At 45.8% G+C, this 26,447-nt stretch overlaps 1 protein-coding gene across 1 annotated transcript in view; it reads left to right on the top strand.

Annotated features, from left to right (window-relative positions):
- Positions 1-19,586, top strand: part of LOC148522355 (uncharacterized) — a 63,167-nt gene extending 43,581 nt beyond the window's left edge. Inside the window, exons 2-6 of the mRNA XM_088474039.1 lie at positions 17,194-17,295; positions 18,477-18,620; positions 18,779-18,844; positions 19,332-19,397; positions 19,486-19,586. Coding sequence (XP_088330165.1) covers positions 17,194-17,295; positions 18,477-18,620; positions 18,779-18,844; positions 19,332-19,397; positions 19,486-19,586 — 479 coding nt within the window. The remainder of the gene's footprint in view (positions 1-17,193; positions 17,296-18,476; positions 18,621-18,778; positions 18,845-19,331; positions 19,398-19,485) is intronic.
- Positions 19,587-26,447: the final 6,861 nt, after the last annotated feature.

Below are 26,447 nucleotides of genomic sequence, written 5' to 3'. Positions count from 1 at the left end.
AAGATCCGATTATAGGAACTGCGTAGAGCGCGCATTGGATCTTACCTTACTAAAAAAAGACACGATTTTCACAAGATCCATCTTATGACTTGTCAAAAATCGGGCAATCGGCCCGAAATCGTGCAGGTGTATGGCGGCCTTAAATGTGCCACTTCCATTGGTACTGCATATACACATTCAATATTTGGAGCAGAACATTTGTGTATGTGTCTATGACGGGCCCAAAGCTTCTAACTGTGACCTCTTGGCTGATGGAAGAGTGTTTAGTCTGGTTTAGAAGTCAATAGTGCAGAGTGGGGACATACCAGGGACATGTGTGTATCCATTTTCTGCATCCGACAAGCTGGTCACAGCAGGACTGAAATACCGGAGTCACATACCATTTGTACACTGCAGGCTATATATAAGCCGCAGACATGGACTCCTGTGCCAAGTCACATATTTCAGGGTCTCGTTCTATCACATCATTACTCAGACTAGAATAGTAAATACATATTAAAAACCAAGTACAGTATATTCTCAGATCAGAGTCATCCCATACACCCTATAACCATCACACTCTGACCTTTCTAAAGGACACATTCCACAAAGGGGTAAACCATTCTCTCTTTTCTTGGTTTATAGGGACAGTATGAAATATATTCATATCCATCCATAATAAAGTTCACCCAAACTTACAGTCGCAGGAAATAAAAACAGGAGATCAACTGCATTGTAGAATTGTAAATATAAAGAGTCTGTTGGTAGATAATCATTTGACCTTTGGTTGCCTATATAATAGTTCAATGATTGATGCATGTTAAGGCAAATATGACTTAATTGTGCATAGCTAAGAGCTCTTGTATAGTTATTTGTGTACTAGCAGCCAAATAATGTAAAAGCTGTATGGAACAAAGGAGAGAAGAGCATTGCACATATAATAACGAACAGTCTGATCTGGTGATATATGATTTCTATAACACAGACAGTAGGTTTGTGGATATAATGATCCAATATCCTAATAATGCAATGCACTGCTTATACTTCTCAGCAGGTGTGTATAAATCCCTCAAAATTCTTTTTGTTTTGATTTGCTTCAATTTGCAACTTCTACCAGCCATCTACAGTCTCTGTGAGAGCAGCAGGTAGCAGAACACAGTGAGTGAGAGCTAGGGAAGGTTCTTTAAAAGTTAAAATGTATTGTATTCTTTCACTTTATTTTAGTTTGGGTTCCGTTTTGTCTGTAGTTTTGTGAAAAAGTGTTAAAAATAGAAACACCTGATAGGATAATTTAATAATAATAGTTCTTCAGAAAGTAAATAAAAAGCTTGCTTACAAAATTGTGAATTAACTTAGTCCCAATGTGTTTCATCTATTGTAGACTCCCCTTATGAAGATTTTGCAATAAACAAAATGCAAAGGGTCTGGCCCTGTCTGCCAGTGTTAGGCTGTCAGTTTGATTTCAGCAGAAGTTAATTCTAGGAATTTGTGTTTGAAGTTATTATTACCCCTTTCACATCGCAAAAGTAACCTGGGATATTGCTTGGTCGACCTGGGTCGAGGTGCAGTGTGAACACGCCACCAGAAAAATTACCGGGGCGAGCCAGCATTTTAACCCTGCAATCATCCAGGGTTGACCACTGGACCGACCCAGGTCGTAGTGCAGTGTGAATAGGCCCTACCCAGGTTATCCAACCCAGGACTCAGCAAACACAGCTGATTGGATGTTCCTGGGTCTCACTTGATGATGTCAGCAGCCAGACACACAGGCAGCACACTGCAGACAACAGCAGAGGCAGCATTTCAGCAGGCTGAAAGAGGTTAATACCACTACTCTACTGTTATTACAGTGATGGCTAATTGGAGTGATGAAGAAGTGAACTGCACACTATGTTGTCAGAAGCTGCATCATGTCCTCGCTGGCTGAATCAAACAGCATTAAAGCACAAACACTCATGAACTCGGAGCTACACAGTGGTAATCCATCAGCCATGATTCCTATAATGCTGTGAGCAGTCCCCACCCCTCCCTTTTGTTCCCTTTTGTCATCTTATCTTTTTGAGCCTGAAATAGTCAGTTTTTAATAATATTCATAGGTTTTACAGGGCTGACCCGGGTTCGGTGTGAACAGGGCCAACCCCGGAATAACCTGGGTCGAAGGTGCCGTGTGAAAGGGGTCTAACCCGGGCCGCAGCTGGGTTGGACCCGTGTTCAAAATCCCGGCTCAGAGCCAGGTTTGACATGTGAAAGGGGTATAAATAATACAGTGTGGTATGTAGTAGATTTGCTGTTGAAGGAAAGAGTGAATTAGCATTTTAAAATAAAAATACATATAAGGCAGGGCTTTATCGTAACTTTTGCAAAGCTTTTTCATACATAGTCATTATCTGATATGTACAGTCATTAATATAATGCATACTATATATACATACAGGAGTGTATTGGACATAGGCCTCTCTGGGAAGATACCCGGTGGGCCAACATCTGTGTGGGGTCACTTGTCAGACGGGTTTCTTTTTTTTTTAAATAAGTTGGGGAAAGCTGTGTGGGATTTTAAAGACAAGGCTGAGGCTGTACTGCATCGGCCAGACATACTGGAGACAATTCAAAATGGGGTGGCCCCGCCTCCAGTAGTGATGGTGCCTATTATAGCAAGTAGACTCAGAGCGGCTCAGAATGAATCTCAAAATTGCAAGATGAGGGCCGGCTGTCCTTGTCTTGTGAGACTTAGGCTGCACAGTGGAGCTTCAAGCAGGTGCCGCAGCTTAACATGGCGTTGTCAGCCTGGAGCCACACTCCTCCTACTCCTCCTCCTGGTCAGCCGGATCCATGTACCATTGATTGAAATAGCAGGGAGGAGATCAGGGGGGAGGGGGAGAGGACACCTGAGGAGAGCACCCCTGGAGAAGAACACAGGCATTGTGGAGAGGACAGCGGGGCAGGGGGATAATGTGGGGCAGCACATTATCCACATGGGGGCTATGAATGAAACATGAAATATTCTGCTCATAGAGTGAATTGCACAGGGGTCTGCGCAGCATTGACAGCAGTACTAATTAATAGTGTGTCACAATCCAGCTGCTAAAACCAGAGGAGAGGAACCTGGCCTACCTTCCTAGATCACGCTACAGTTAGGCCTGCCGGACCGGGTCTCCTCTGTCACTCGTTGATCCTAGGCTTTTCCCCTGCTGTGTCGGCTAGGGGAAGATACTCACCTGCTCTGCACAAGCACTGGATAAAAGGTCACTTCTTCACTTATAGTATAGTTCCGAGTTGTGTTCTCTCTCCCCCTATCTCTCTTGTATGCATTGACTCTTTTTCCCACGTTGCTCACTGTACTGCCCATCACTAAGTGTCTGACAAATTTGGAGCAGCCAGCATAACCAATACTCTATCTTCCAATAATCCAGTCAGATGTGATCTGAAGAACTGAGTTTATTATTCGATAGAGGAACTTGCGTAAATAGATAAGTAATATGATAAGTGATGTCAAGTGATGTGATGATATGACAAGTGATGGCAAGTGATGTGATGATATGACAAGTGATGGCAAGTGATGTGATGATATGACAAGTGATGGCAAGTGATGTGGTAAAACTGTAAACAAACAATAAAGGCAATTACTATATGTACATGGGAATGCAAGGCAAACATATACATAACATGGGATATGCAAACAACATGAAACATACAGTATGCAAAGTACAAGTTGCAATGTCACATAGTACAGCTAACATGCATTACTGACTAAGCAGATCTACAATATGATGGCACAGTTGAAGCTTAGAACACACCATCGGATACTGTACCAGGTTGAGCATATGGAATGATGACTGTCTGGGACCATGTGAAAAGGAAAATGGCTGCTTACAGCTCCTTTAGCCCAGAATGCATTGCTAGACTGCTATGGAATGCTAAGAAGGTCAAAATGGATCAGATTTAAACTGCTGCTGTCCTGACCACTAGGTGGGGCTGCTAATGTGAATTAGTGTGACATAACAAACCCTATGCTGAAGGCATGACACTCACTGTTGCTTCCTCTCCACTTCCCTAACATAATTCTTCTTCAATCCCCTCACTAAATTATTTCACTAGCATTGTCTTTTATCAGCTCTCATGTTAAACCCCCTTGTTTATTTCTGCCTGTCTCCCTCACTAATACTTTTCCTTCATGTCCCAGTGAACCCTTTCAACCCAATTTACCCCCTTCCTTCTACAGAGGCCTCACATACTCTCTACCCTTTACCCTCTGCCTGTCACCCACTGCCTCTCCTTGTCAAACTCTCCCCATCTCGCTCTGCCTCTCCGTCACCCCCTTCCCAGACCTGCCGACTCTCGCAATTTCCACGGGAGCCTCCCGTTTTAAGATGGGAGCTCCCGCTACCCCGGAAAGTAAAGAAAACCTCCCGGTTTCCCGACTGTGCAGTTGAATATCCGGACTGCGCATGCGCGAGTCTGGATGTGGCAGAGACGGGGCCTGAGTGAGGAGGGTGTAGCAACGTGACTTTGCTACTGCAGTGCTAGAGGCTGGCCACTGCGGGGTTGTGAGCAGCGGTGGCTGCCTAGCACATAATCAGACACAGACTCCCTGCAGTGCCTTCCCACCCGGAGTCACATGGCAGTGACTGAAGGCAGCAGCATCCTGTCGTCCTTCCTCTGATGGCTCTAAATAAACCAATCCCCTAGAAAAACAGTAAATGTAAGTAGCAGAAATGGGGACTTTTGCTTATTGTATGACAGCTTTCAAAGTAACAGTAAACTAAGCAGCTTTGTTTACTGTTGCTTTGCTCTGCGCAGATGGTTTCCCGTGGATGGAAGAATCGAGAGTTAAGGTTGGGATTACCTTATCTTGCAGGGTTGTGATCTCTGTGGACAGTTCTCTGGAATGACAAGCAGTCTGCACTCTGCAGTTCCCCACAGGGAGGAGAGACTGCCTGTCATTCTGGAGAGCTGTCTAATGAGATCATAACCTTGCAAGATAAGGCAATCCAGTTAGTTACACTGAACCCCCTCACATTCACTAAAGTGAAAGCCCACCCTTTTACAATAGACTACCATACCTCCCACCTATACTGACACTGGTGCACCCTTGTTACTGTCCCCATAGTTCTGTCTGTTTCCCATTAGATTGTGAGCTCTCTCACCAGCAGGGCTCTCCCTACCCTTTGCTCTCAAATCTGCATTTATTTTGTCTAACTTTAATGTCCCTTTTTTATGCTTGCTCCATTGTCTTGGAACAGTGCTACTGTAGCTGTGAAATAATTTACAACAATAAACATTCAGCCATATTTTAGAAAAGTGTATGCTTTTTATTATTCCAATGCTTTATTTTAGTTTTTGCATGTTACATATGTTTTCATCTGACTCTGCAAGACGCCCCCTTAAGTGAAGCCAGAAACACCCTTTGGTCAGAGCTGGCCATGCCCCCTCTGTGGCGTCCATGCTGCGGATTTTACTACAGCCTATAATCTCCCTGAAACTAGTTTTCAGAAGTAGGCAAGTATGCCCTTCCCTTTCATGTACTCTCCTTCACCCTCTGCCTCTCCTTGTTACTGTTGCCCTCTCCATGTCACCCACTGCTCCCAGTCAGCCTCTGCCTCTCCGTCCTCCCACCATCCTATCTCCCAGTCAGCCTCTGCCTCTCCGTCCTCCCACCATCCTGTCTCCCAGTGAGCCTCTGCCTCTCCGTCCTCCCACCATCCTCTCTCCCAGTCATCCTCTGCCTCTCCGTCCTCCCACCATCCTCTCTCCCTGTCATCCTCTGCCTCTCCCTGTCACCCGCTGCAGTGTGACATATTTTGGACATGGGGTGAGGTGGAAGAGGGGGGCCGAAAGCATATTTTTGTACCTGGGCCACCACTTGCAAGTTCCACCACTGTGCTCATAGCTGGGAATTCTACAGTAACTTGTGCTTTACACTGAATGTCCTCGTGGTAAATCAGCCAAATGTTAATATGAATTCCCTCAAATTATACTAGAACATGTCATTTTGTCATTAAGAGTGATGTCCTTCCATGCCCCCACAGTGTCCTTCCATGCCCTTAGTGTCCCTCCATGCCCCCACAGTGTCCCTCCATGGCCCCACACTTACCTTATTCTATGTCTGCCTGCAGCCTGCTGCGGCTCCTCTACTTGGGTGTCTTTCTGTGGTGTGGTACTTTTGATGTCATGACATCACGTGCGCTGCAACAAAAAAAATTTTTTTGTTGCACTGCCCACTGCCAGTGCAATACAGCTGCTCCCCTCTGGATGGACCCTGAACACTGCGGGGACCCATAGGACCTCGGGGCCCGGTACAGTTTTACCCCTAGGCCCCCCCCCCATTCCCGAGCCTACGTGCAACTCAGAATCAAGCCTTAAGGTGTAATGTCCTATTCTCTTTACATTTTTGTAACGTGAGTATTTTTGTTTGCAGTGATACCTTCAATTTCATCTTCTATTAACTATTGGATGTCTTTAGTCCTTGATATGAGTGAGAAATTTGGTTTGGGTGTATAATTAGAGGGCTCGTATGTTGCTGTACCATTATCAGTGTGTACTAAGTAATATATTATAAATTCCTGCCGCTATAAAAGCGACAGGTTATATAACCAAAATACATGTTATGCAGAGTTTGATGATTGGAAACAAGTGAAACATGTCAATAATGATTATTAATGTTAGATAGTACATATACTGTATGACCACATCACCTTCCTCCAGTGTTTGGAAGTACAGTGCTTGTACTCCTTGTACCGGAGTATCACAAATCTGCAATGCCAGCTGTGATGAGCCGGTTACATACTACAGCCAACTATGATTTCCTGATTTGTGGATTTCTTATTAAATTGTTCCTCCATAGGTTGAAATTTGCAGTCAACTGATTTGCAATTTCCTTAAATTTCAGATTAATGCACAAATAGCACAATAGAGGATATATACCCAGGCATGCTGGCACCTGTAGTTCCACTGTAAAGTACAATAGTTTAATACTTTTTAACACTTTATTACCCCCGTACCCACCACTCCAGGGGTGTGGGAAGAGCCCTGTGCATCAGACCAAGCCTGGGGTTCGGGAGAGGGGCGACCCCTTTTTTGGTGGTCCCCACCTCCCCTGAGATCCCCAGCTTGGCCTGATCTTCTTGGGGTGAGAATGCTTTGGCCATGTAGACCCAGTAATAGGGTCTCCTGGCTGTGGCATTACACCCCGGGTGGTTTGGGTCCGGTGATGGTTTTAAATATAGGGGACCCCTATGCATTTTTTCCCCCTATATTTAAAACCAGCACTGGCCCTGCAGCCAGGTGCTGGTTCTTAAATTACGGTGGAACCCTACTCGTTTTGCTCCCCGTAATTTTTTGGAACCAAGACTGGCTGACCTGTCCGGGGCTGGTTAGCCTTTTGGGGGGGGGGACCCCACGTAAGTTTTTAAATTAAAATTAACCCTTAAAATAAAAAACAAGCAGTCTGCACATATTTCACTGATATGTGCAGCCTGCTTCTTCGGGAGAGAAATTCGGACAGGGAAATCGGGAGCTCAAAATGGACAGGATCGACAAAATACACCATCAATCAAAACGATGCTGTCAAAACCGGGAGCATGGTAAATTCCCAATTTGTAAGTGAAAAAAACGTCCGTTTTTGATCAATCCTATCCGAGTTGAAAAATGGGACAAATCGGGACCAAAACGAATCTTAGTAAATTTACCCCTAGGAGGCTGAGTAGCCATTTTTCCAGCCTTGGTTATAAATCTGTAGAGGCATAGTAGTCTATTCATGATGAAAAAAAATTATGAAGAGATAAATTAGTTTTGAACTCACTGCAAGTTCTTTGTGAAAATTATCCCCATGAACTCGCTGTGAGTTCATTGTAAAAATTATCCCCATTCATCCTATAGAAAAGTATAACTTCCGAAAAGTTGCTTTTTTTGCGGATTCCGTTTTTCAGAAGTTAGATACTTTTCCCCTGCAGCGCTGTCTCTCGCTGCTATTTTGAAGCTGCACATGCGCAGCACCTGCTTGAAAATGGGATCCTTCACTGTGACGTGTGGAGTCCATGCAGCCGGAGCATGCAGCAGCAGTGAGGAGATCTGAGAGGAGAGCCTGTAGGAGGAACCACATGCAACAGCAGTGAGCAGATCCAGGAGAAGGGACCATCTGCAGCAGAGGTTGTGCAGAGGCGGGAGGAGGGACCGCCTACAACAGCGGTAGCAGCGCTGAGCAGAGCCAGGAGGAGAGACCGCCTGCAGCAGCGGTGAGCAGAACTGGGAACTGGAAGCTGGGGGTAGGAAGAAAGGAGAAACTGGTAGCCACAGCAGACGAAGATACTGCAGGGAGGGATCTGAAGAGATCTTTCTTATGCTCAAGTTGCCTTGTAAACAGCACCTTGTGAAAACATTTGGGGGGCTGTATGCCATCTCAAGATGGCATACAGTTTCACTGTCAAGTTCTGAAAAAAAGCATTTTTGGAACTTGATGAATCACATAATTTCTACACCCCCATACTAAAGTATGGGGACTGTGGAAATTATCGGGGGAGAATTGTAGCCAAGAGATATCTGTGATATTTCCTGCGTTACATGAATGATGAATGGGTCAGACACTTAATTTATACAAATGTAGGTGAAAATGCTAATTTTCATCTGCTTTTTTGGAAATTAAGTGATGATGTATAAACCCAATAGACAGATACTCTGCTTCTCCAACTCCCCAAACAGACCTCTAATGCTAGTAACATTGTCATTCCCTCGGCTCATTTATTTGAGATTCACCCAGTTCATGTAAAACATACTTAACCGACTTTTCTGTAATCCTTTCTGGGAGCAGCCGGAGAGGAGTTGCTGCTCACAACTTTGTGGGGCGGGGCCAGACTATAGCGTCATTAGGCCCCACCATATTTGCAATTCGCAGGTCCCTGTGGAGGGGGCGGGCCAGGGCTAAATGATGCAATTTGTGTCATTTAGCCCTGTCCCCTCCCTACAGACCCGCAAATTTCACGGAAAATCGACCCATCCTGCTCACTTCACTAGGAAATGAGCAGGATGTGGGAGATCTGCCTACTTTTTAGGGGGTGCAGGGGGTTACCTGAAAACTCGGGAGCTTCCCGCGACTCCTCGGAGAGTAGGCAAGTATGATGTAAATTCAGGATCTTTGATTTAGACTTATCAGCTCACATGACTGAGCCTAAAAAAATGCATTGCTGCAAAAAGTAGATGATACTAACGTGAGGCAGCACGATGAAAAGCATTCCCTTTAATCCCACTGCCATCATCCCAATCACTCACCACCATCACCTTAGACAACCCCTTTCCCAATATCACATTTTTCTTTAGCCCTCCTTTTTCAATACCAGAACTCTGATCTATCCCTTTCCAGCACCAGCTCCTTACACTAAGAAAATGAAGGACACTTTCTCCCAACCCAGTAGCAGGCACATGTTGGACAGTGGCAGCAACATCAGAGCCAGAGCAGGACAATTTTCCTTAGGACACTCTAGACACAACCCATAGCAGAGCCGGTTTTAGACCTCATGGGGCCCTAGGCAAGATAGTAGTTTGGGGCTCCCTCCCTCAAACAATACATAGCACTATATGTGAGTTCCTGATTCATGCCCTTACATAATTTTTTTGTTTTACCTCCTTATATTCAACTTTTTAAAGCATTAAATATTACGGACATTAAAACATTAAGGCCTGTATTCAATTAGAAGTGAAAAGTCCGTTGCCTGACTCCTCGCCGTCATTGCTGGTTTTAGGTGCAAAAAAGTATTGCGCCCGTCCCTGCGTATCCCCGTATTCAATTCCACATCGGCAAAAACGAGACCCGGCGAAACTCAAACAGGCGAAAAGTCCTGTTGTTTTTGGGGAAATCAGCCTGGCCCCCCCCAAAAGATGCTCTGACATGGGGGTTCACTATGGGTACCCCCGATTTGCCCTGCTGAAGGTATTTGGGGTCTTTGAATGGTCTCAATAGGAGCGATTTAGCGTCTTTGGGACAGGGGTGAAGAATAGTAGTAGTAATTTTTTTTTTGGTAAAATAAGTAGTTCCATCAAATCTGGGGTACATGAAAATGGGTGCAAGCATATTTTTAAGTTGCTAAAGTCCAGCTTTAAAAAGCACCAAAAAACGCACCTTCAGCAAACACCTGGAATCAAAAATACACCTTCCCCATATTTGCAGACCCCCCCAAAGGCTATTTCTCTAATTCTTGAATTTGTACCTCACTTTAATTTTTTTTGCCCATTTTTTTCAAAGTGCTTTTTTGGGGTGTCAGGGGGAGGGTCCAAAGGGTGCAGGATTGGTCCCACAACATTGCACCCCAAAACCACAGTTCTGCACTTTTTTCCACTGGGTATTCATAGGCGAAACTTTTTCGCCTATTACATTGCATTGCGTTATCGCGCCGGCGGAAAGACGCTAAAATTGAATACGGGGATAAGTTGAAACCGGCGAAAATGATGTCATCGGCGAAAAAGTATTGCCGAAACGGTTTTTCGCTTCTAATGGAATGTGGCCCTATAATGGAAAATTAAAACACAGTGCAAAAACAATATATATATATGAGTGGGAATTATGCATTTCCTATATATGTATTGACATTGTAAGAGCTGTGCATATATCCAGTAGGTGTCACTAGGTCAATTCTTGACCTAGTGACCCCTACTGGATATATAGTTTTTACAATGTCACTAGAAGAGAAAAAAAAAATATATATATATATACATATATATATGTGAGAGTTGTTCAAAAAGTAATGCCTAAATGCTCACAACTCAAATTTTGTTATAGGTACAGATTTGAAAGTATGCAGTAAAATACTTTGAAGTCTTAGTAACAGGATGACTCCACTCAAAAAATTCACCATCTGCCCTCAAGCATTTTCTCCACCTCTCAACCCAAGCTGTGAATGCACTTTGGAAAAATTCCAGTGGGTGGTGTTTGACCCAGGAACGTAAGGCGTTTTTAACAACCTCTGTGTTTTCAATATGTTGACCCTGTTGATAGTATTTGAGAGGGCCAAACAGATGAAAGTCAGAGGGGCCAAATCAGGAGTATATGATGGATGTGGCATTATTGCCCACCCCATTTTGGCAATGGCCGCAGATGTTGCCATTGAAGTGTGGGGTCTGGCATTGTTGTGGTGTAAGATGACATTTGATGGAATTGTTGACCTTTTTTTGCGGATGGCTTCTTTCAGCTTCTTAAGTGTTATAATGTATCGATTACTGTTGATTCCACTGTTGATTCCACGCGCGGGTGTCCCTGAGACCCCGCGGGCGAGTCCCCGCTGTTTGAGTTTACCTCGCACCTCATGTAGGTGCGAGGTAAAATCAGCGTGAGGCCGCCTCATTCGGCCTCGCGCGAGAGGTTATTACACACTGATTCCGCAGTTCTCGCGGAATCGGTGTGTTCTCGCACGGGAGTCCCGGTCTACTGACGCGGGGAAATAGCTATTTAATTAAAAAGCTAAACCCCGCGTCGCGGAACTTTAGCCTGTCAATTAGCCGCGGGTGAAATCCCGCGGCTAATTGAATATGCCCCATAGTGTGAAAGATGGGCTTACTCTGCCACCCTGTTCGGTGCCAGTATGTGTGTAGTTTCACTGGCCCCTTCTGGCCATCAGCCACTCACTGAATGTTGGGGTCTGATGAGCAGCAGCTTAGTAGCCCTCATTGTGGGAGAGTATTGCTGCCATCACCAGCCTTTAGTGGAACCTGGCACAACTTAAATGTATGGATCAGGACTGGGTAGAACGCTGAGGCAGGATGACAACGTAGGACAGTCAGAAGTGTATTGTAATTTGTTGGTCACAGGAACCAAGCAGGATCCTAGGAGTGAATATGTTTATTGATCACTAGTTCTCATAAGAGCTTTTACACACCACTGGATGGTAGTGATGTTACACAAAGACACAGATAATATAGGCTCCACACTCATCTTAAATTGAAATAGACACTTGGCGTTAATGTAGAGATGGTTGCAAAATGGGAGTAATTTACCCTATAAAAAATAATCACTCACTTGCCAAAAAGATCTGTACCGCTCAGCATGTTTATGCCCATACTCTCAATGGTACTCATCACAAAACGTTTATGCATACGTGTCTGGTTTATACCAGACATACATTACATACCCTCATATTTTTAACCATTTGTTTTGCATAGAAAATAAGCATTCACTATTAGGCATGAATAAAACTTAAAAACCTCTCTAATATAACAGAAACAACTGTCCATCTCTTGTACAGGAAAACAAAATGTTTTCACCATCAGTCACATTCACCATCACAAGCTGTTCATTAGTACTAGCAGCTATCGTCATCATTGCATTTTCACCATCCCACCCCACCCCAACCCCCACCCATGAGCAAATAATACAGCATTCTGAAGCATATGAGTTTGTCTGAGCATGCATGTGTACACAATTGTGCGAACATGCCCCTACTGTACTCAGCCTAGGCTAGAATCCTTGTCTCGGCCTAGCTTGTCTTTCTGGGCACAGGCAGCTGTAAGTGACAGAATCATGCAAAACTACATGGGTACTTAGGCATGTGCCCACTCTTTGCGGCCTGCACAGAGTGAAATCACGACATTTATCATTTATGCTAAGTGAACTGGCATAGTACTAATACTGTTTCAAGCCCTTGAAACCTACAAATGGGTCATTCTTAGGGGTTGATGTGAGCCAGTTAGTCAATGTGGAAGAGGGCTATCCTTGCATTCACTTATGCTGTCAGGACTAGAACTGATTAGGCAAATGAACATGGACTTTCTGCTCGTGTGGACAGCTTTTAACACTGTGGTATAACTTAATAAAGCTCTGAAAACAAGGAAAATAAAGTGAATAAAGAGAGGCTCTCCAATAACTGTATGTGTCTTCATAGCTTGGTCACTGCATGTGTCTGCCTAGTTTCGGTCTACAACTATCAAAACTATCTCCACACACAAGAAAACTTCCTGCTATTTTAGCCAGTAACCATAAAATATTTTTTTTTTGTCAGGGCTGACACCATGTCATTCTTTGATCAGGCAGTCTGGGCCAGTTATTAGGAATATTACTGTTTGGCATGAGGGGTCTTTATTGGAACTTCAGGGCTGCCTGGAATGTACCAATTGGGATTTGCTTTTGGAGGAGGCCAGGGTGGGTTCTATTGTCAATGTAGATCTGTTAGTTTCATTGGTCTTATTGTATTTGAATTGTTGTATGGAAAGTGTTACATACGAAAATTGCTATATGTTTTTTCCCCAATGAAACACCCTGAATGAATGGTGATGTACGGTCTTTGTTGAGAGCTAGAGATATTGCCTTTAGATCCAAGGATTGCGCAGCGTATAAAGCTGCTTGGCCAAATCTGAGGAAAGGCATTCGACTGGCCAAGGAGGCTTATTCTAACAGGATTGAGTGTCATATTAGGGAATCTGATGATTCTAGGTCTATGTGGCAGGGGACTAAGCATTTAACCAATTACAAGGTTTCTAATTTGGGCAAATTTAAGGCAGGGGGCCCCTCGGTTGATGAGTTCAATAAATTCTATGCTAGGTTTGAGGTGGCTGATTATACTCCTCCGGTGAAAATTAGTGACCCCCCCATTAGTTAGTTCTTGGAATTTAACTGAGTCTGACATTAGGTCTTGTCTGCAGAAAACAAATGCTAAAAAGGCTACCGGTCCTGACTGTATACCAGCGAAGGTATTTTACGTGAGTGTGCTGATCAACTAACAGGTATTCTCATGATGATTTTTAATCTTTTGCTTACTCAAGGTGTTGTTCCGAGATGCTTTAAAACTATTACGATCATCCTTGTTTTTAAAACCATGTCTGTTTCTTGTCTAAATGACTTTCGTCCCATTGCCCTCACATCATTGATTATAAACTTATTTGAGCGATTAGTCTTGGAACGCCTTAAGGGTGGCATTCCAGATGATTTTGATTGCTATCAATTTGCATATGTCAGCGCTCAGCCGGGGATTGGCTCCTGCTTACCGCGCCGCCGGCTTCCCCTGTCATCCTGGGTGGTCGGGCAGCTGGCGCGGCGGCGGGGGAGAAGCTGAGTATTCTCCCCGCATGCAGTGGCTTCCTGGTGGGCTGGTGTCTGGCATCGCAATTCCGGACATGGGCGCCGCCATGACAGTCGGCCCATGTGACAGTATCTTCTTCCCAGGATAGGTGAGTGATCAGCTGATGCTGTGCATCTATCAAAGGGTTCCCCTGGGTATATAACTGTTCCACAGGTTACAGGAAGTTGCCTGAACAACGGTTGTCTCCTAGCGTGCTTTAGTGAGTTCCCGGTCCAGGTTCCTAACCTTCCTTGTAGCAGCAGTATCATCTCTACCTGTGTGCCTTCCGTCTCTAGTAACATCCGTGCAGCAGTATATACCATCTCTACCTGTGTGCCTCCCGTCTCTGGTGAATATCCGTGCAGCAGTGTATATCATCTCCACCTGTGTGCCTCCCGTCTCTGTCATATCCGTGCAGCAGTGTATACCATCTCTACCTGTGTGCCTCCCGTCTCTGTAACATCCGTGCAGCAGTGTATTCCATCGCTACCTGTGTGCCTCCCGTCTCTGGTGAATATCCGTGCAGCAGTGTACACCATCCCTACTTGTGTGCCTTATTTCTCTGGTGATTTCTCAAGTAACCGTGAGTCTCCATCTGGACTTCTTATTGTTATTTGATCTACGTGTCAAGATATAGTTATTGTACGTTTAGGGTATTGTCAGTGCCTATCTAGGCATTACCTCTCAGGGCCACGGGTGTTGTGTCTCTATTCCAATTCGTAGCATTTTTCAGGACACTAGGGCAGAGCTGACTGCTTACAGTAAATGGATTAACAAAGCTTCCTTTATTATGGTAATGTGAGGCTCTTGGCTTGCTTTGGGGGAAGGGACCTGATGCACTGTGTATGACTCTCGGCCCACTGGGCATGCGCCAGAAATCCCATCGCAACCCTCCTACTGGGCATGCGCCCGCCAGAGATGGAAATGCAACAGAATACAATACTGTACCGACTGCAGTAATACAGCCAACTGCGCATGCTCAGTGATAGCATAGCGCTACATGGCGTATGGCTTGGCGCCACAGATCCCATTGTACCCCCCTCCATTTGTAATCCATCGCAGATGGCTGACAGCGACCATAGCGCCAACCGTGTAATACAGAGAGCACTCTCTTATACAGATCCCACTACTACCGTACTTAGGGCCTGATTCAGACCCACTCGCGAGCGGCTGTCCGCTCGCAAGTGGGTCGATGTTATGCACTGAGCATGCGCACGACGGCGGGAGCTCCGTCGTGCGCATGCGCCAGACGCGACGAGCGAAGGAAAGTCCTTCGCTCGTTGTGTCTGATCAAAGGAGGCGTGCTGTCGATGTTGATTGACAGCACGCCCCCTTTGGTGGGCGTGCCGGGGGCGTGCCTCCCTGACGGGGGCGTTCCCATGGGAACGCCTCCCGTCAGAAGCCGGCCCACTGACATCACTAGTGATGTCAGTGGGAGTGATTTTGGCTCTGATAGAGCCAAAATCACTCCGGAGCTTGCGGTTGAAAACCTCAACCGCAGGCTCCAGCTCGCAGTTTCGATGGTCGCGATGGTCACGACCATCGCGCCCATCAAAATGCACGCTCGTATAGGCTGTGGGTGGTGACCCACAGCTATACGAGTGTCCAGGAGGACGCTCCATTTTCATGGAGGGCGGCCCTCATTCAGAGCGTGCGCTCTGCTCAGAGCGTATGGCTCTGAATGAGGGCCTTAGTGTGCAAGGTTGGAGCAGCATCACCAATGTCATAAGTTTGCGATGCAATGCTGTTTTGCGCTTCAAACGCACAGTCAGCTTTGAACACAGAGCGCTCTCTCACAGATGGAAACCACTCTCAGACACAGTCCAAGGGACGTAGCCATAGTGCACAAGGCTGAGACCGCATATGCGTTGTCGCATGTTTGCGTTTTGCGGTTTTTGGGCGCACAGTATGTGATGCAGAGCCCTGTCTCACATTCTAGACAGTAGATTCACTAACAGTTTCTGCAGTTATGAAATCACTATTCTGTGGTGCTAAATTGTACGGCACGGTCAGTTTTGAATATTCAGTACAGGCACATTCATAGCGGCACACTAGTTGTCCTAGCAGACGGGGGATGGTGTCCTTGGCAATGGTGACAATTCGTAGCATTTTTCAGGACACTAGGGCAGAGCTGACTGCTTACAGTAAATGGATTAACAAAGCTTCCTTTATTATGGTAATGTGAGGCTCTTGGCTTGCTTTGGGGGAAGGGACCTGATGCACTGTGTATGACTCTCGGCCCACTGGGCATGCGCCAGAAATCCCATCGCAACCCTCCTACTGGGCATGCGCCCGCCAGAGATGGAAATGCAACAGAATACAATACTGTACCGACTGCAGTAATACAGCCAACTGCGCATGCTCAGTGATAGCATAGCGCTACATGGCGTATGGCTTGGCGCCACAGATCCCATTGTACCCCCCTCCATTTGTAATCCATCGCAGATGGCTGACAGTGACCATAGCGCCAACTGTGTAATACAGAGAGCACTCTCTCATACAGATCCCACTACTACCGTACTTAGTGTGCAAGGTTGGAGCAGCATCACCAATGTCATAAGTTTGCGATGCAACGCTATTTTGCGCTTCAAACGCACAGTCAGCTTTGAACACAGAGCGCTCTCTCACAGACGGAAACCACTCTCAGAGACAGTCCAAGGGACGTAGCCATAGTGCACAAGGCTGAGACCGCATATGTGTTGTCACATGTTTGCGTTTTGTGGTTTTTGGGCGCACAGTATGTGATGCAGAGCCCTGTCTCACATTCTAGACAGTAGATTCACTAACAGTTTCTGCAGTTATGAAATCACTATTCTGTGGTGCTAAATTGTACGGCACGGTCAGTTTTGAATATTCAGTACAGGCACATTCATAGCGGCACACTAGTTGTCCTAGCAGACGGGGGATGGTGTCCTTGGCAATGGTGACAATTCGTAGCATTTTTCAGGACACTTGGGCAGAGCTGACTGCTTACAGTAAATGGATTAACAAAGCTTCCTTTATTATGGTAATGTGAGGCTCTTGTTTTTGTTGTTATGGAGTCTCTGTTCAAGATTTATGGTGCGTACACACTGGGCGATAAAGTGGACGTCTCAGGGAGCATATCGTGTAGTGTTTACGCACCATTACACAGTTTATTTGTTTCCAAATGGTTTTGATGGAAACTGTTCTTTTTCCACAGTCCTACCATCACCAACGACGGCACCTGCGGCGACCACACCAGCGCCCACTGGCGTCTCCCCGGTGGCAACCCCACCAGCGCCCACTGGCGTCTCCGAGCCGCGTAAGTAAAGTACACCACATTGTTTTCTACAGCACTGTATCGCTATCCTTTTTTACCCTTGTCAGTCTCTCTCTCTCTTTTTCTCTCTGTCTTTCTCTCTCCCCCTCCCTCTCCCTCTGTCTGTGTTTGTTGTTATGGAGGCTCTGTTCAAGATTTATGGTGCGTACACACTGGGCGATAAAGTGGACGACTCAGGGAGCATATCGTGTAGTGTGTACGCACCATTACACAGTTTATTTGTTTCCAAATGGTTTTGATGGAAACTGTTCTTTTTCCACAGTCCTAGCACCACCAACAGCAGCAACTGCAGCAGAAACACCACCTCCACCCAGTGGCGTCTCCATGCTGCATAAGTAAAGTACACCATATTGTTTTCTACAGCACTGTGGCCCTCATTCAGAGCCGTACGCTCTGAGCAGAGCGCATGCTCTGAATGAGGGCCGGGCTCCATTTTCATGGAGCGTCCTCCTGGACGCTCGTATAGCTGTGGGTCACCACCCACAGGCTATACGAGCGTGCTTTGTGATGCCCGTGATGGTCGAGGCCATCGCGACCATCGAAATTGCGAGCCGGAGCCTGCGGTTGAGGTTTTCAACCGCAAGCTCCGGAGTGATTTTGGCTCTATCAGAGCCAAAATCACTCCCACTGACATCACTAGTGATGTCAGTGGGCCGGCTTCTGACGGGAGGCGTTCCCGTGGGAACGCCCCCGTCAGGGAGGCACGCCCCCGGCACGCCCACCAAAGGGGGCGTGCTGTCAATCAACATTGACAGCACGCCCCCTTTGATCGGACACAACGAGCGAAGGACTTTCCTTCGCTCGTCGCGTCTGGCGCATGCGCACGACGGAGCTCCCTCCGTCATGCGCATGCTCAGTCCATAACATCGACCCACTTGCGAGCGGACAGCCGCTCGCGAGTGGGTCTGAATCAGGCCCTGTATCGCTCTCCTTTTTTTCCCTTGTCAGTCTCTCTCTCTCTTTTTCTCTCTGTCTTTCTCTCTCCCCCTCCCTCTCCCTCTGTCTGTGTTTGTTGTTATGGAGGCTCTGTTCAAGATTTATGGTGCGTACACACTGGGCGATAAAGTGGACGACTCAGGGAGCATATCGTGTAGTGTGTACGCACCATTACACAGTTTATTTGTTTCCAAATGGTTTTGATGGAAACTGTTCTTTTTCCACAGTCCTACCACCACCAACAGCAGCAACTGCAGCAGAAACACCACCTCCTCCACCAACGGCGGCAGCGGAGGCGGAGGCACCACCACCAATGGCGGCAGCGGAGGCACCACCATTTTCCGCATTTAAAACGCGGCTTGCCGCCCTGAGTAAGTACCGTGCACTACTGTACTGTACATTGTGCTCTCCTTTTTACAGTGCCTCTCTCTTCCTCCTGTACTCCAAAGACCCATCTCCAACCTCTTCTCCTTACACACTAATTGTTTCTGTACTTGTGTAACAGGAATATTTATTTTTTTTCCCACAGTGCGGGAACGTGGAAGGCCACAGCCCCCTACCGGCCACTTGCCAGAAGCTGGGCCAAGCAGGCCGTGTAAGTACTGTACCCTACACAATTGTACAGTATATTGTCACTCTAAAGGTGCCTGTATGACAACCACTGCATGATTGCGACATTGTAATCATGCAGTTGTTTGTCAGTACAGTAAGTGATGAGCCTACTCCGAACAAGCAGTTGTTCAGTGCAGGGTCATCAATCATTTGCAAACATGCTTTGCAGATACTGTACAGTAATAGTCATTAAATTGTGGGAGGTTACTGTACTGTATCTGCACCGCACCAAAAGTATCCCTCTGTCTGCCAGCTTCAGTCAGTATAATCACCTTTGGTGTAGCAATGTTTAAACTGTATAGTACTTTTCCTGCATTGTACCGTACTGTAGCCATTGTATTGTTCTGTTTGTTTATGTACTGTACAGTACTTTGTTAGGAGCTACAGTAGCCAAACTATTTACAGTAGCACCATACCATATAAAGGTAAATACAGCACTGTTAATGTGAATATATTTTTTTCCAATACAGTCTTCAGTCATGGACCCTCAGGGAGGCAGGGACCCCAAGGGAGGCAGGGACCACGCCTGACTCGAGGTAGAGTACAGTATTTACGTTAGTGTCAAGATTGTACAATATTGTGTATTAGTGTTGTAATACTGTACCCTTTTTTTTCTCTCCACAGAACAAATTATGTTCTTTTTAGGGCTGTACAGGCAGATGGCCCACCACCTAGTGGATCTTTTTTTTTTATTTTTTGTTAACTTTATTTTTGTTTATTTATGATTTTTATTAAAATTTGTTTTATTCGGTAAAACGTTTTCTGTCTTTACTTGGTTCTGTGGATAAAGTACAGTATACTGTATTTACATTTATTAATACTGTAACAACTAAAAGGTAAGAAAATACAGTACAGTAAGTCACCCATTCAGTACTTTTATTAATTGCACTCCACTCTTAAGGGGTGATTTAATAAAGCTTGGAGAGAGATAAAATTGGAGAAACTGTAAATACAGTAGCACCAACCAATTAGCTACTGTACTACAGTAACTGTCATTTTTCAAACACAGCCTGTACAGTGACAGTTAGGATCTGATTGGTTGGTGCTATTTATCTACAATTTTATCTGTCTAAGCTTTAACTAAATAAATACACGACAACAGTAAACTTTTTTTACCCAATCACGTGTTTTTGCTCCAATAGGTGAAAAAGTGCCAACCAATGTGCTCCCAACTGTCATCTCACAGGCGGTGTTTGAAAAATGACAGTTGGGAGCTGATTGACTGACACCTTATCACTTTTTTATCACTTCTCACTGTCTCCTAACACTACTTAGTACAGTAAATACACCCCTTGGAGTGAAAAAACGAGACCGGCTAAAAAAAGTAAATAGACCACCCCAAAATTGAAAACGGCCCTCAGTGTATACAGTACTGTATGTCTACTGTACTGTATTCTACTGTAAGTGCCGGGCAGCTGTGAAATCACTGTGATGGGCAACAGGGATACTGTACAGTATATGACTGTGGGCGGCAACCCCCATCGGCCGGCGCGCCTCTGGTGGTTGAAATCCTGGCCAATAGGACGATACACCCCTGCACCTTTTTAATGACAGATGCACGTGTTGGGTCTCAGGCGCACTTAAAGACTGAATTACATACAATACAAACACCAATTGTATAAATTAATGACAATTTTTATTTAACCTACAGTAACATGCTTTACAGAGGGGGGGGAACTTCTTTAGCTTTCCACCCCCGTAGTCCTCTACTGTACCCCGCTTCTTTCTTCTGCCGCTGGCATGTCCAGGAGTTCCAAGCTGGACACGGACATGACTACTGTACAGTACCTAGGAGGAAAGAGATGACGTGAGAACAGTCCTTACTCAATGCCGACCGATACGCCCTACTGGACCAAGGAATACACAAAAAGAGTAGGCTTTTAAGTTAAAATCATCACTGGCACTTTTGGCCTCAGATGCAGTTTCACCTATACCAGGTGCAGACTCTACCTTGCATCATAGTGCAAGGTCCACTGTACGCCCTGAAGAAAGGAGGATAGGCAGAGACAAACAGACAGTAAAAGACAGACACACAGGTATGGTACGGTACATACAGTACTCACCGGAGATACTCTTGTTCTTTGTCCCGCTCAATCCCACACAGAGGTCCCTGTAGGAGAGAGAATATGTCATGCAAGGCCCTTTCCTGCTCTAATAGTGTCACACTAATACTACTGTATCTCACCAGCCTAACAAACTACAATATAAATTAATGTACAGTACAGTTGGCCTCACAGAGGGCCTACCGGTACCTGTTATGGTGGAAGAGGCTTTGAGGGGGGGAACTGCTTTAGCTCTTTTGCTTTCCACCCCTGCAGTCCTCTCCTGTCCTCCGCTTTTCTCTTCACATGGGTCTTCCTCTCTTCAGACCTGTTGGGCTACTGTAGGTTGGTTTAATGTTCAGTTGGCCTCACATAGGGCCTATCTGTTATGGTGGAAGAGGCTTTGAGGGGGGGAACTGCTTTAGCTCTTTTGCTTTCCACCCCTGTAGTCCTCTCCTGTCCTCCGCTTTTCTCTTCACATGGGTCTTCCTCTCTTCAGACCTGTTGGTCTACTGTAGGTTGGTTTAATGTTCCGTTGGCCTCACATAGGGCCTATCTGTTATGGTGGAAGAGGCTTTGAGGGGGGGAACTTCTTTAGCTCTTTTGCTTTCCACCCCTTTAGTACTCTCCTGTCCTCAGCTTCTTTCTTCTGCCGCTGCCACTTCCTGGACAGCGGCGGCGCCAGGTCTTCCTGTCTTCAGACAAGTCCCTTCAAGTCGTGTTTGTTGATTGCAGATCTGTACTTGTATGCGTGACTGTCCTCCATGCATGTTTCCTTGGCATGCGCAGCACCCCATTCAGCGTGTCCTTTATCCGGGTAAGTTCTTCTTTTCCATTCCTGAATCTTGTCCGGCATCTTGAGAGGATATCTTCTCTTAATTTGTTGGGGATTGGCACTTTCTTCCGACTTCCATCAAAGTTCACCCGCTTCGTCCAATTGCTATACAGGTCGTAGGGCACGTGTTCCTGAAATATTGCTTGTGCATATCGATGCATCTCACAATTCACAGCTCTGTAAATTTCATTGTCCTTGTCAATGTTGATCACAGCCAGTGGTATATCCGGTAAGGGTGTTCCAAATACAGTCAGTGGTGCTGGCGTGCTCGACATGACAGGTGTTCCTGGTGAAAGTACAGGCATGCTTGCATTGTTGATCCTTGATTCTTCAACTGACCGTTCAGGCAGGTGATGTGATGCCACTGGTGTACTCTCCCACTGAGGCAGGCTGCATGATGGCACTGGTGTCATGTCCAAGTGCTCTGATGCTACTGTATTGTCCATATGTAGCAAGTGGAAGGATGGGTCAGTCTCCAAGTTGAAATCGTCGTCGTTCTCCTCAGGCTCAAATTCATCCGGTGTGACCATTTCATACTGGATTGCCTGGTCATGTCTCTTCCTGGTACTCTGGGCAGCGGCCTCTTGCCATTCTTCTTTACTTTGCCGGATTGCTTCTTTCATTGCTTCTGAAATGGTGTCCTTCAGCCCTTCCTTCAGCTCTTCTTTCAAGTTGTCAATTTTCGCTTCCAGTTGACCAACTTTTCCAACGAGGTCTCTCACCATCCTTGCACAGCTACATGTGCATGCGTTATCTTCTTGGAATGACAGTTTTCGCCGAGTTGGTGAGCAGGATACATCTTCAACAAGAGGCTCAAAGGTGTCCAATTCTTCTGGCCCATAAATGACTGGTATTTCCTCCTGGTTCGGGACGTTCATGGGTTGCTCCACGTTCCCTGGTCCATTTTCTCCGATGTCCACTTGCAAAGTGTTGTTCTTCGCCTTTGCATTCTTCCTTGCCTTGACTAGAAGAGGTACCTGTAAATTTTCCTTACCTGTTTTCTTCTTGGAAGGTTTGCTTGTAGACCGTTGTGGGACTAGTGCACTCAGCCTTTTGGTCAGTGGAAGTGGGCAAGATTCGTTTCCGTTGTAAAAACCTTTGCTCTTCACCATTTTGACAGTTCGGTGCACTCTGAAATACACAAGTATAAAGACACTAAATACAATGTTAAGTAAAATAGTGGAAATACATGTACTGTATACAGTAAATGTTTCACATTACAACACTGTAAACAATTACAGTACTCTTTCTGTTTCCTAAGACTGTGCGTGTGTTATACAGTATATACAGGTAAATATAGGAGATTACACAGCGCTGAAACTGTTAAAGCACTAACCACTATTGTGAGATTGTATAGAGGCACAAGATAATAAATATGATAAATACAGGTGTATAAAAAACACTCCCTAATTATATACTGTACGGTAAGGTACAGTAGGTGTCAGCTCAACAGTAACAAAATGTGTGAATATCTCAACTGATATACAGTACAGTACTGTAAAGTACAGCGCCAAATTTGCTATTTTTATATCATAAATCAAAACTTAGTGTGTACATGACCATTAAAACCATTAGTCTCAAAGTTAAATTTGCAAAGTGGTGCAATAATGCAAACACACGTTAAACACAGCAATATTGCGACTGAAACAAAAATGGCCACCGAGCAAAACAAGATGGCGGCGGTCAGTCACGGGAAACTATGAGGGGCAACGGGAGGCTAGGAACGATCAGTATGTGTGTGTGATAGTTACTGGATTCACAAGTAAGCCTCTACGGGGATGGGTGAAGGACGGGGCATACCGAGGCAGCGGGACAATAAACACAGCAATATTGCGACTGAAACAAAAATGGCCGCTGAGCAAAACAAGATGGCGGCGGTCAGTCATGGGAAACTATGAGGGGCAACGGGAGGCTAGGAACGATCGTTATGTGTGTGTGATAGTTACTGGATTCACAAGTAAGCCTCTACGGGGATGGGTGAAGGACGGGGCATACTGAGGCAGCGGGACGATAAACACAGCAATATTGCGACTGAAACAAAAATGGCCGCCGAGCAAAACAAGATGGCGGTGGTCAGTCACGGGAAACTATGAGGGGCAACGGGAGGCTAGGAACGATCGGTATGTGTGTGTGATAGTTACTGGATTCACAAGTAAGCCTCTACGGGGATGGGTGAAGGACGGGGCATACCGTGGCAGCGGGACGATAAACACAGCAATATTGCGACTGAAACAAAAATGGCCGCCGAGCAAAACAAGATGGCGGCGGTCAGTCACGGGAAACTATGAGGGGCAACGGGAGGCTAGGAACGATCGGTATGTGTGTGTGATAGTTACTGGATTCACAAGTAAGCCTCTACGGGGATGGGTGAAGGACGGGGCATACCGAGGCAGCGGGACGATAAACACAGCAATATTGCGACTGAAACAAAAATGGCCGCCGAGCAAAACAAGATGGCGGCGGTCAGTCACGGGAAACTATGAGGGGCAACGGGAGGCTAGGAACGATCGGTATGTGTGTGTGATAGTTACTGGATTCACAAGTAAGCCTCTATGGGGATGGGTGAAGGACGGGGCATACCGAGGCAGCGGGACGATAAACACAGCAATATTGCGACTGAAACAAAAATGGCCGCCGAGCAAAACAAGATGGCGGCGGTCAGTCACGGGAAACTATGAGGGGCAACGGGAGGCTAGGAACGATCGGTATGTGTGTGTTATAGTTACTGGATTCACAAGTAAGCCTCTATGGGGATGGGTGAAGGACGGGGCATACCGAGGCAGCGGGACGATAAACACAGCAATATTGCGACTGAAACAAAAATGGCCGCCGAGCAAAACAAGATGGCGGCGGTCAGTCATGGGAAACTATGAGGGGCAACGGGAGGCTAGGAACGATCGGTATGTGTGTGTGATAGTTACTGGATTCACAAGTAAGCCTCTACGGGGATGGGTGAAGGACGGGGCATACCGAGGCAGCGAGACGATAAACACAGCAATATTGCGACTGAAACAAAAATGGCCGCCGAGCAAAACAAGATGGCGGCGGTCAGTCACGGGAAACTATGAGGCTCAAATCAGCGTCTAACACAGCAAACTGCAAAAACATAGCAAGCTACCGTACTTACAGTACCAGCGAGTTGATACTGTAGGAAACAGCTGTAGAAGCTCATGGTACAGCAACAAAGGTGACTCGGAAGTCAGGCAGAGTTGCAGAGGTCGATCACGGTAATGAGCAGCAACAACAGCGACTTAGAAGTCAGGCAGCGTTGCAGGTAGTAGTACAGTATCTCAAGGGTTCGTACTGTTGATACGTGCCGATGAGACAATCCGAGCAGCAAGTCCGTACAGTTAAGTAGCAGATTCACAGTGTGGATAGCTAGTGTGGTCTGAGACGCTCTTTTATGCTACCAGAGACAAAGAAAACCTTGCCGCCGAAACTCTGCCATGCCATTGGACCACAAGGAAGTGCATTTTTCAAATACACCAATCAGCGGCAAGATTTTCTGCGGGAAGGAATTATTTTGTCTCTGGTAGCATAAAAGAGCGTCTCAGACCGCACTAGCTATCCACACTGTGAATCTGCTACTTAACTGTAGGACTTGCTCGGATTGTCTCATCGGCACGTATCAACAGTACGAACCCTTGAGATACTACTACTACTACTACTACTACTACTACTACTACTACCACCACTACCACCACCACCACCACCTGCAATGCTGCCTGACTTCTACTGTAAGTCGCTGTTGTTGTTGCTGCTCATTGCTGTACCCTGAGTACCCTGAGCTTCTACAGGTGTTTCCTACAGTATCAACTCGCTGGTACTGTAAGTATGGGAGCTTGCTAGGTTCACGGTCATTTTGCAGTTTGCTGTGTTAGACGCTGATTTGCGCAGCGAGTTTTCAATGCATATACGGTACCGTTTTGTTTTGTTCGGCGGCCATTTTAGTTTCAGTGGCAATATTGCTGTGTTTATCGTGCCGCTACCTCGGTATGCCCCGTCCTTCACACATCCCCGTAGAGGCTTATTTGTGTATGGAGTAACTATCACACACACAACGATCGTTCCCTAGCCTCCCGCTGCCCCTCATAGTCTCCCGTGAGTGACCGTCGCCATCTTGTTTTGCTCGGCGGCCATTTTAGTTTCAGTCGCAATATTGCTGTGTTTATTGTCCTGTTTGTCTCCTTCATACGGTAGATGCATATTTGCGTATTTAGGGGCATACTGTATGAAAGCTTGATGTAAGATTAAATTGGGAAATATATATCACAAATTAGCTCAAAACTATCATTTATTAAACACAGCCTGCAAAATGAAATTTACTAGCTGATTATACTGTACATGTTACGGCTGATGTACAGTAAGAATGTAATACCCCCCTGTGTTTAAGATACTGAACATTAAATTATGTACTGTATACTGTACTCAGTCTGTATACTCAGCAACAGTACTGTAACGTATTTCTCTTGTTCTTTACACAGATTTTGTCGTCAAACATGGCAAAAATCAGCAAAGCCATCAGCAAGATAATTGCAAGCATGAAAAAAGAACACAAAACAACACGACAGATCCATGCCTGGCTGAAAGAGTGTGGTGTTCTTGTTAGTTTACAGACTGTGCGCTATCATGCATTTGAAAGAACGTGGACCAGTTATAGATTTCCTTCTAAATGCACATGGTAGGTACTTTACATCAACCTTTTTTTA

The sequence above is a fragment of the Taudactylus pleione genome, unplaced genomic scaffold, assembly GCF_031769625.1.
Source record: "Taudactylus pleione unplaced genomic scaffold, aTauple2 ptg000146l, whole genome shotgun sequence".
Classification (NCBI taxonomy): domain Eukaryota; kingdom Metazoa; phylum Chordata; class Amphibia; order Anura; family Myobatrachidae; genus Taudactylus; species Taudactylus pleione.
Note: the sequence above shows the minus strand (reverse complement) of the source record. Positions and strands in the feature narration are given on the sequence as shown.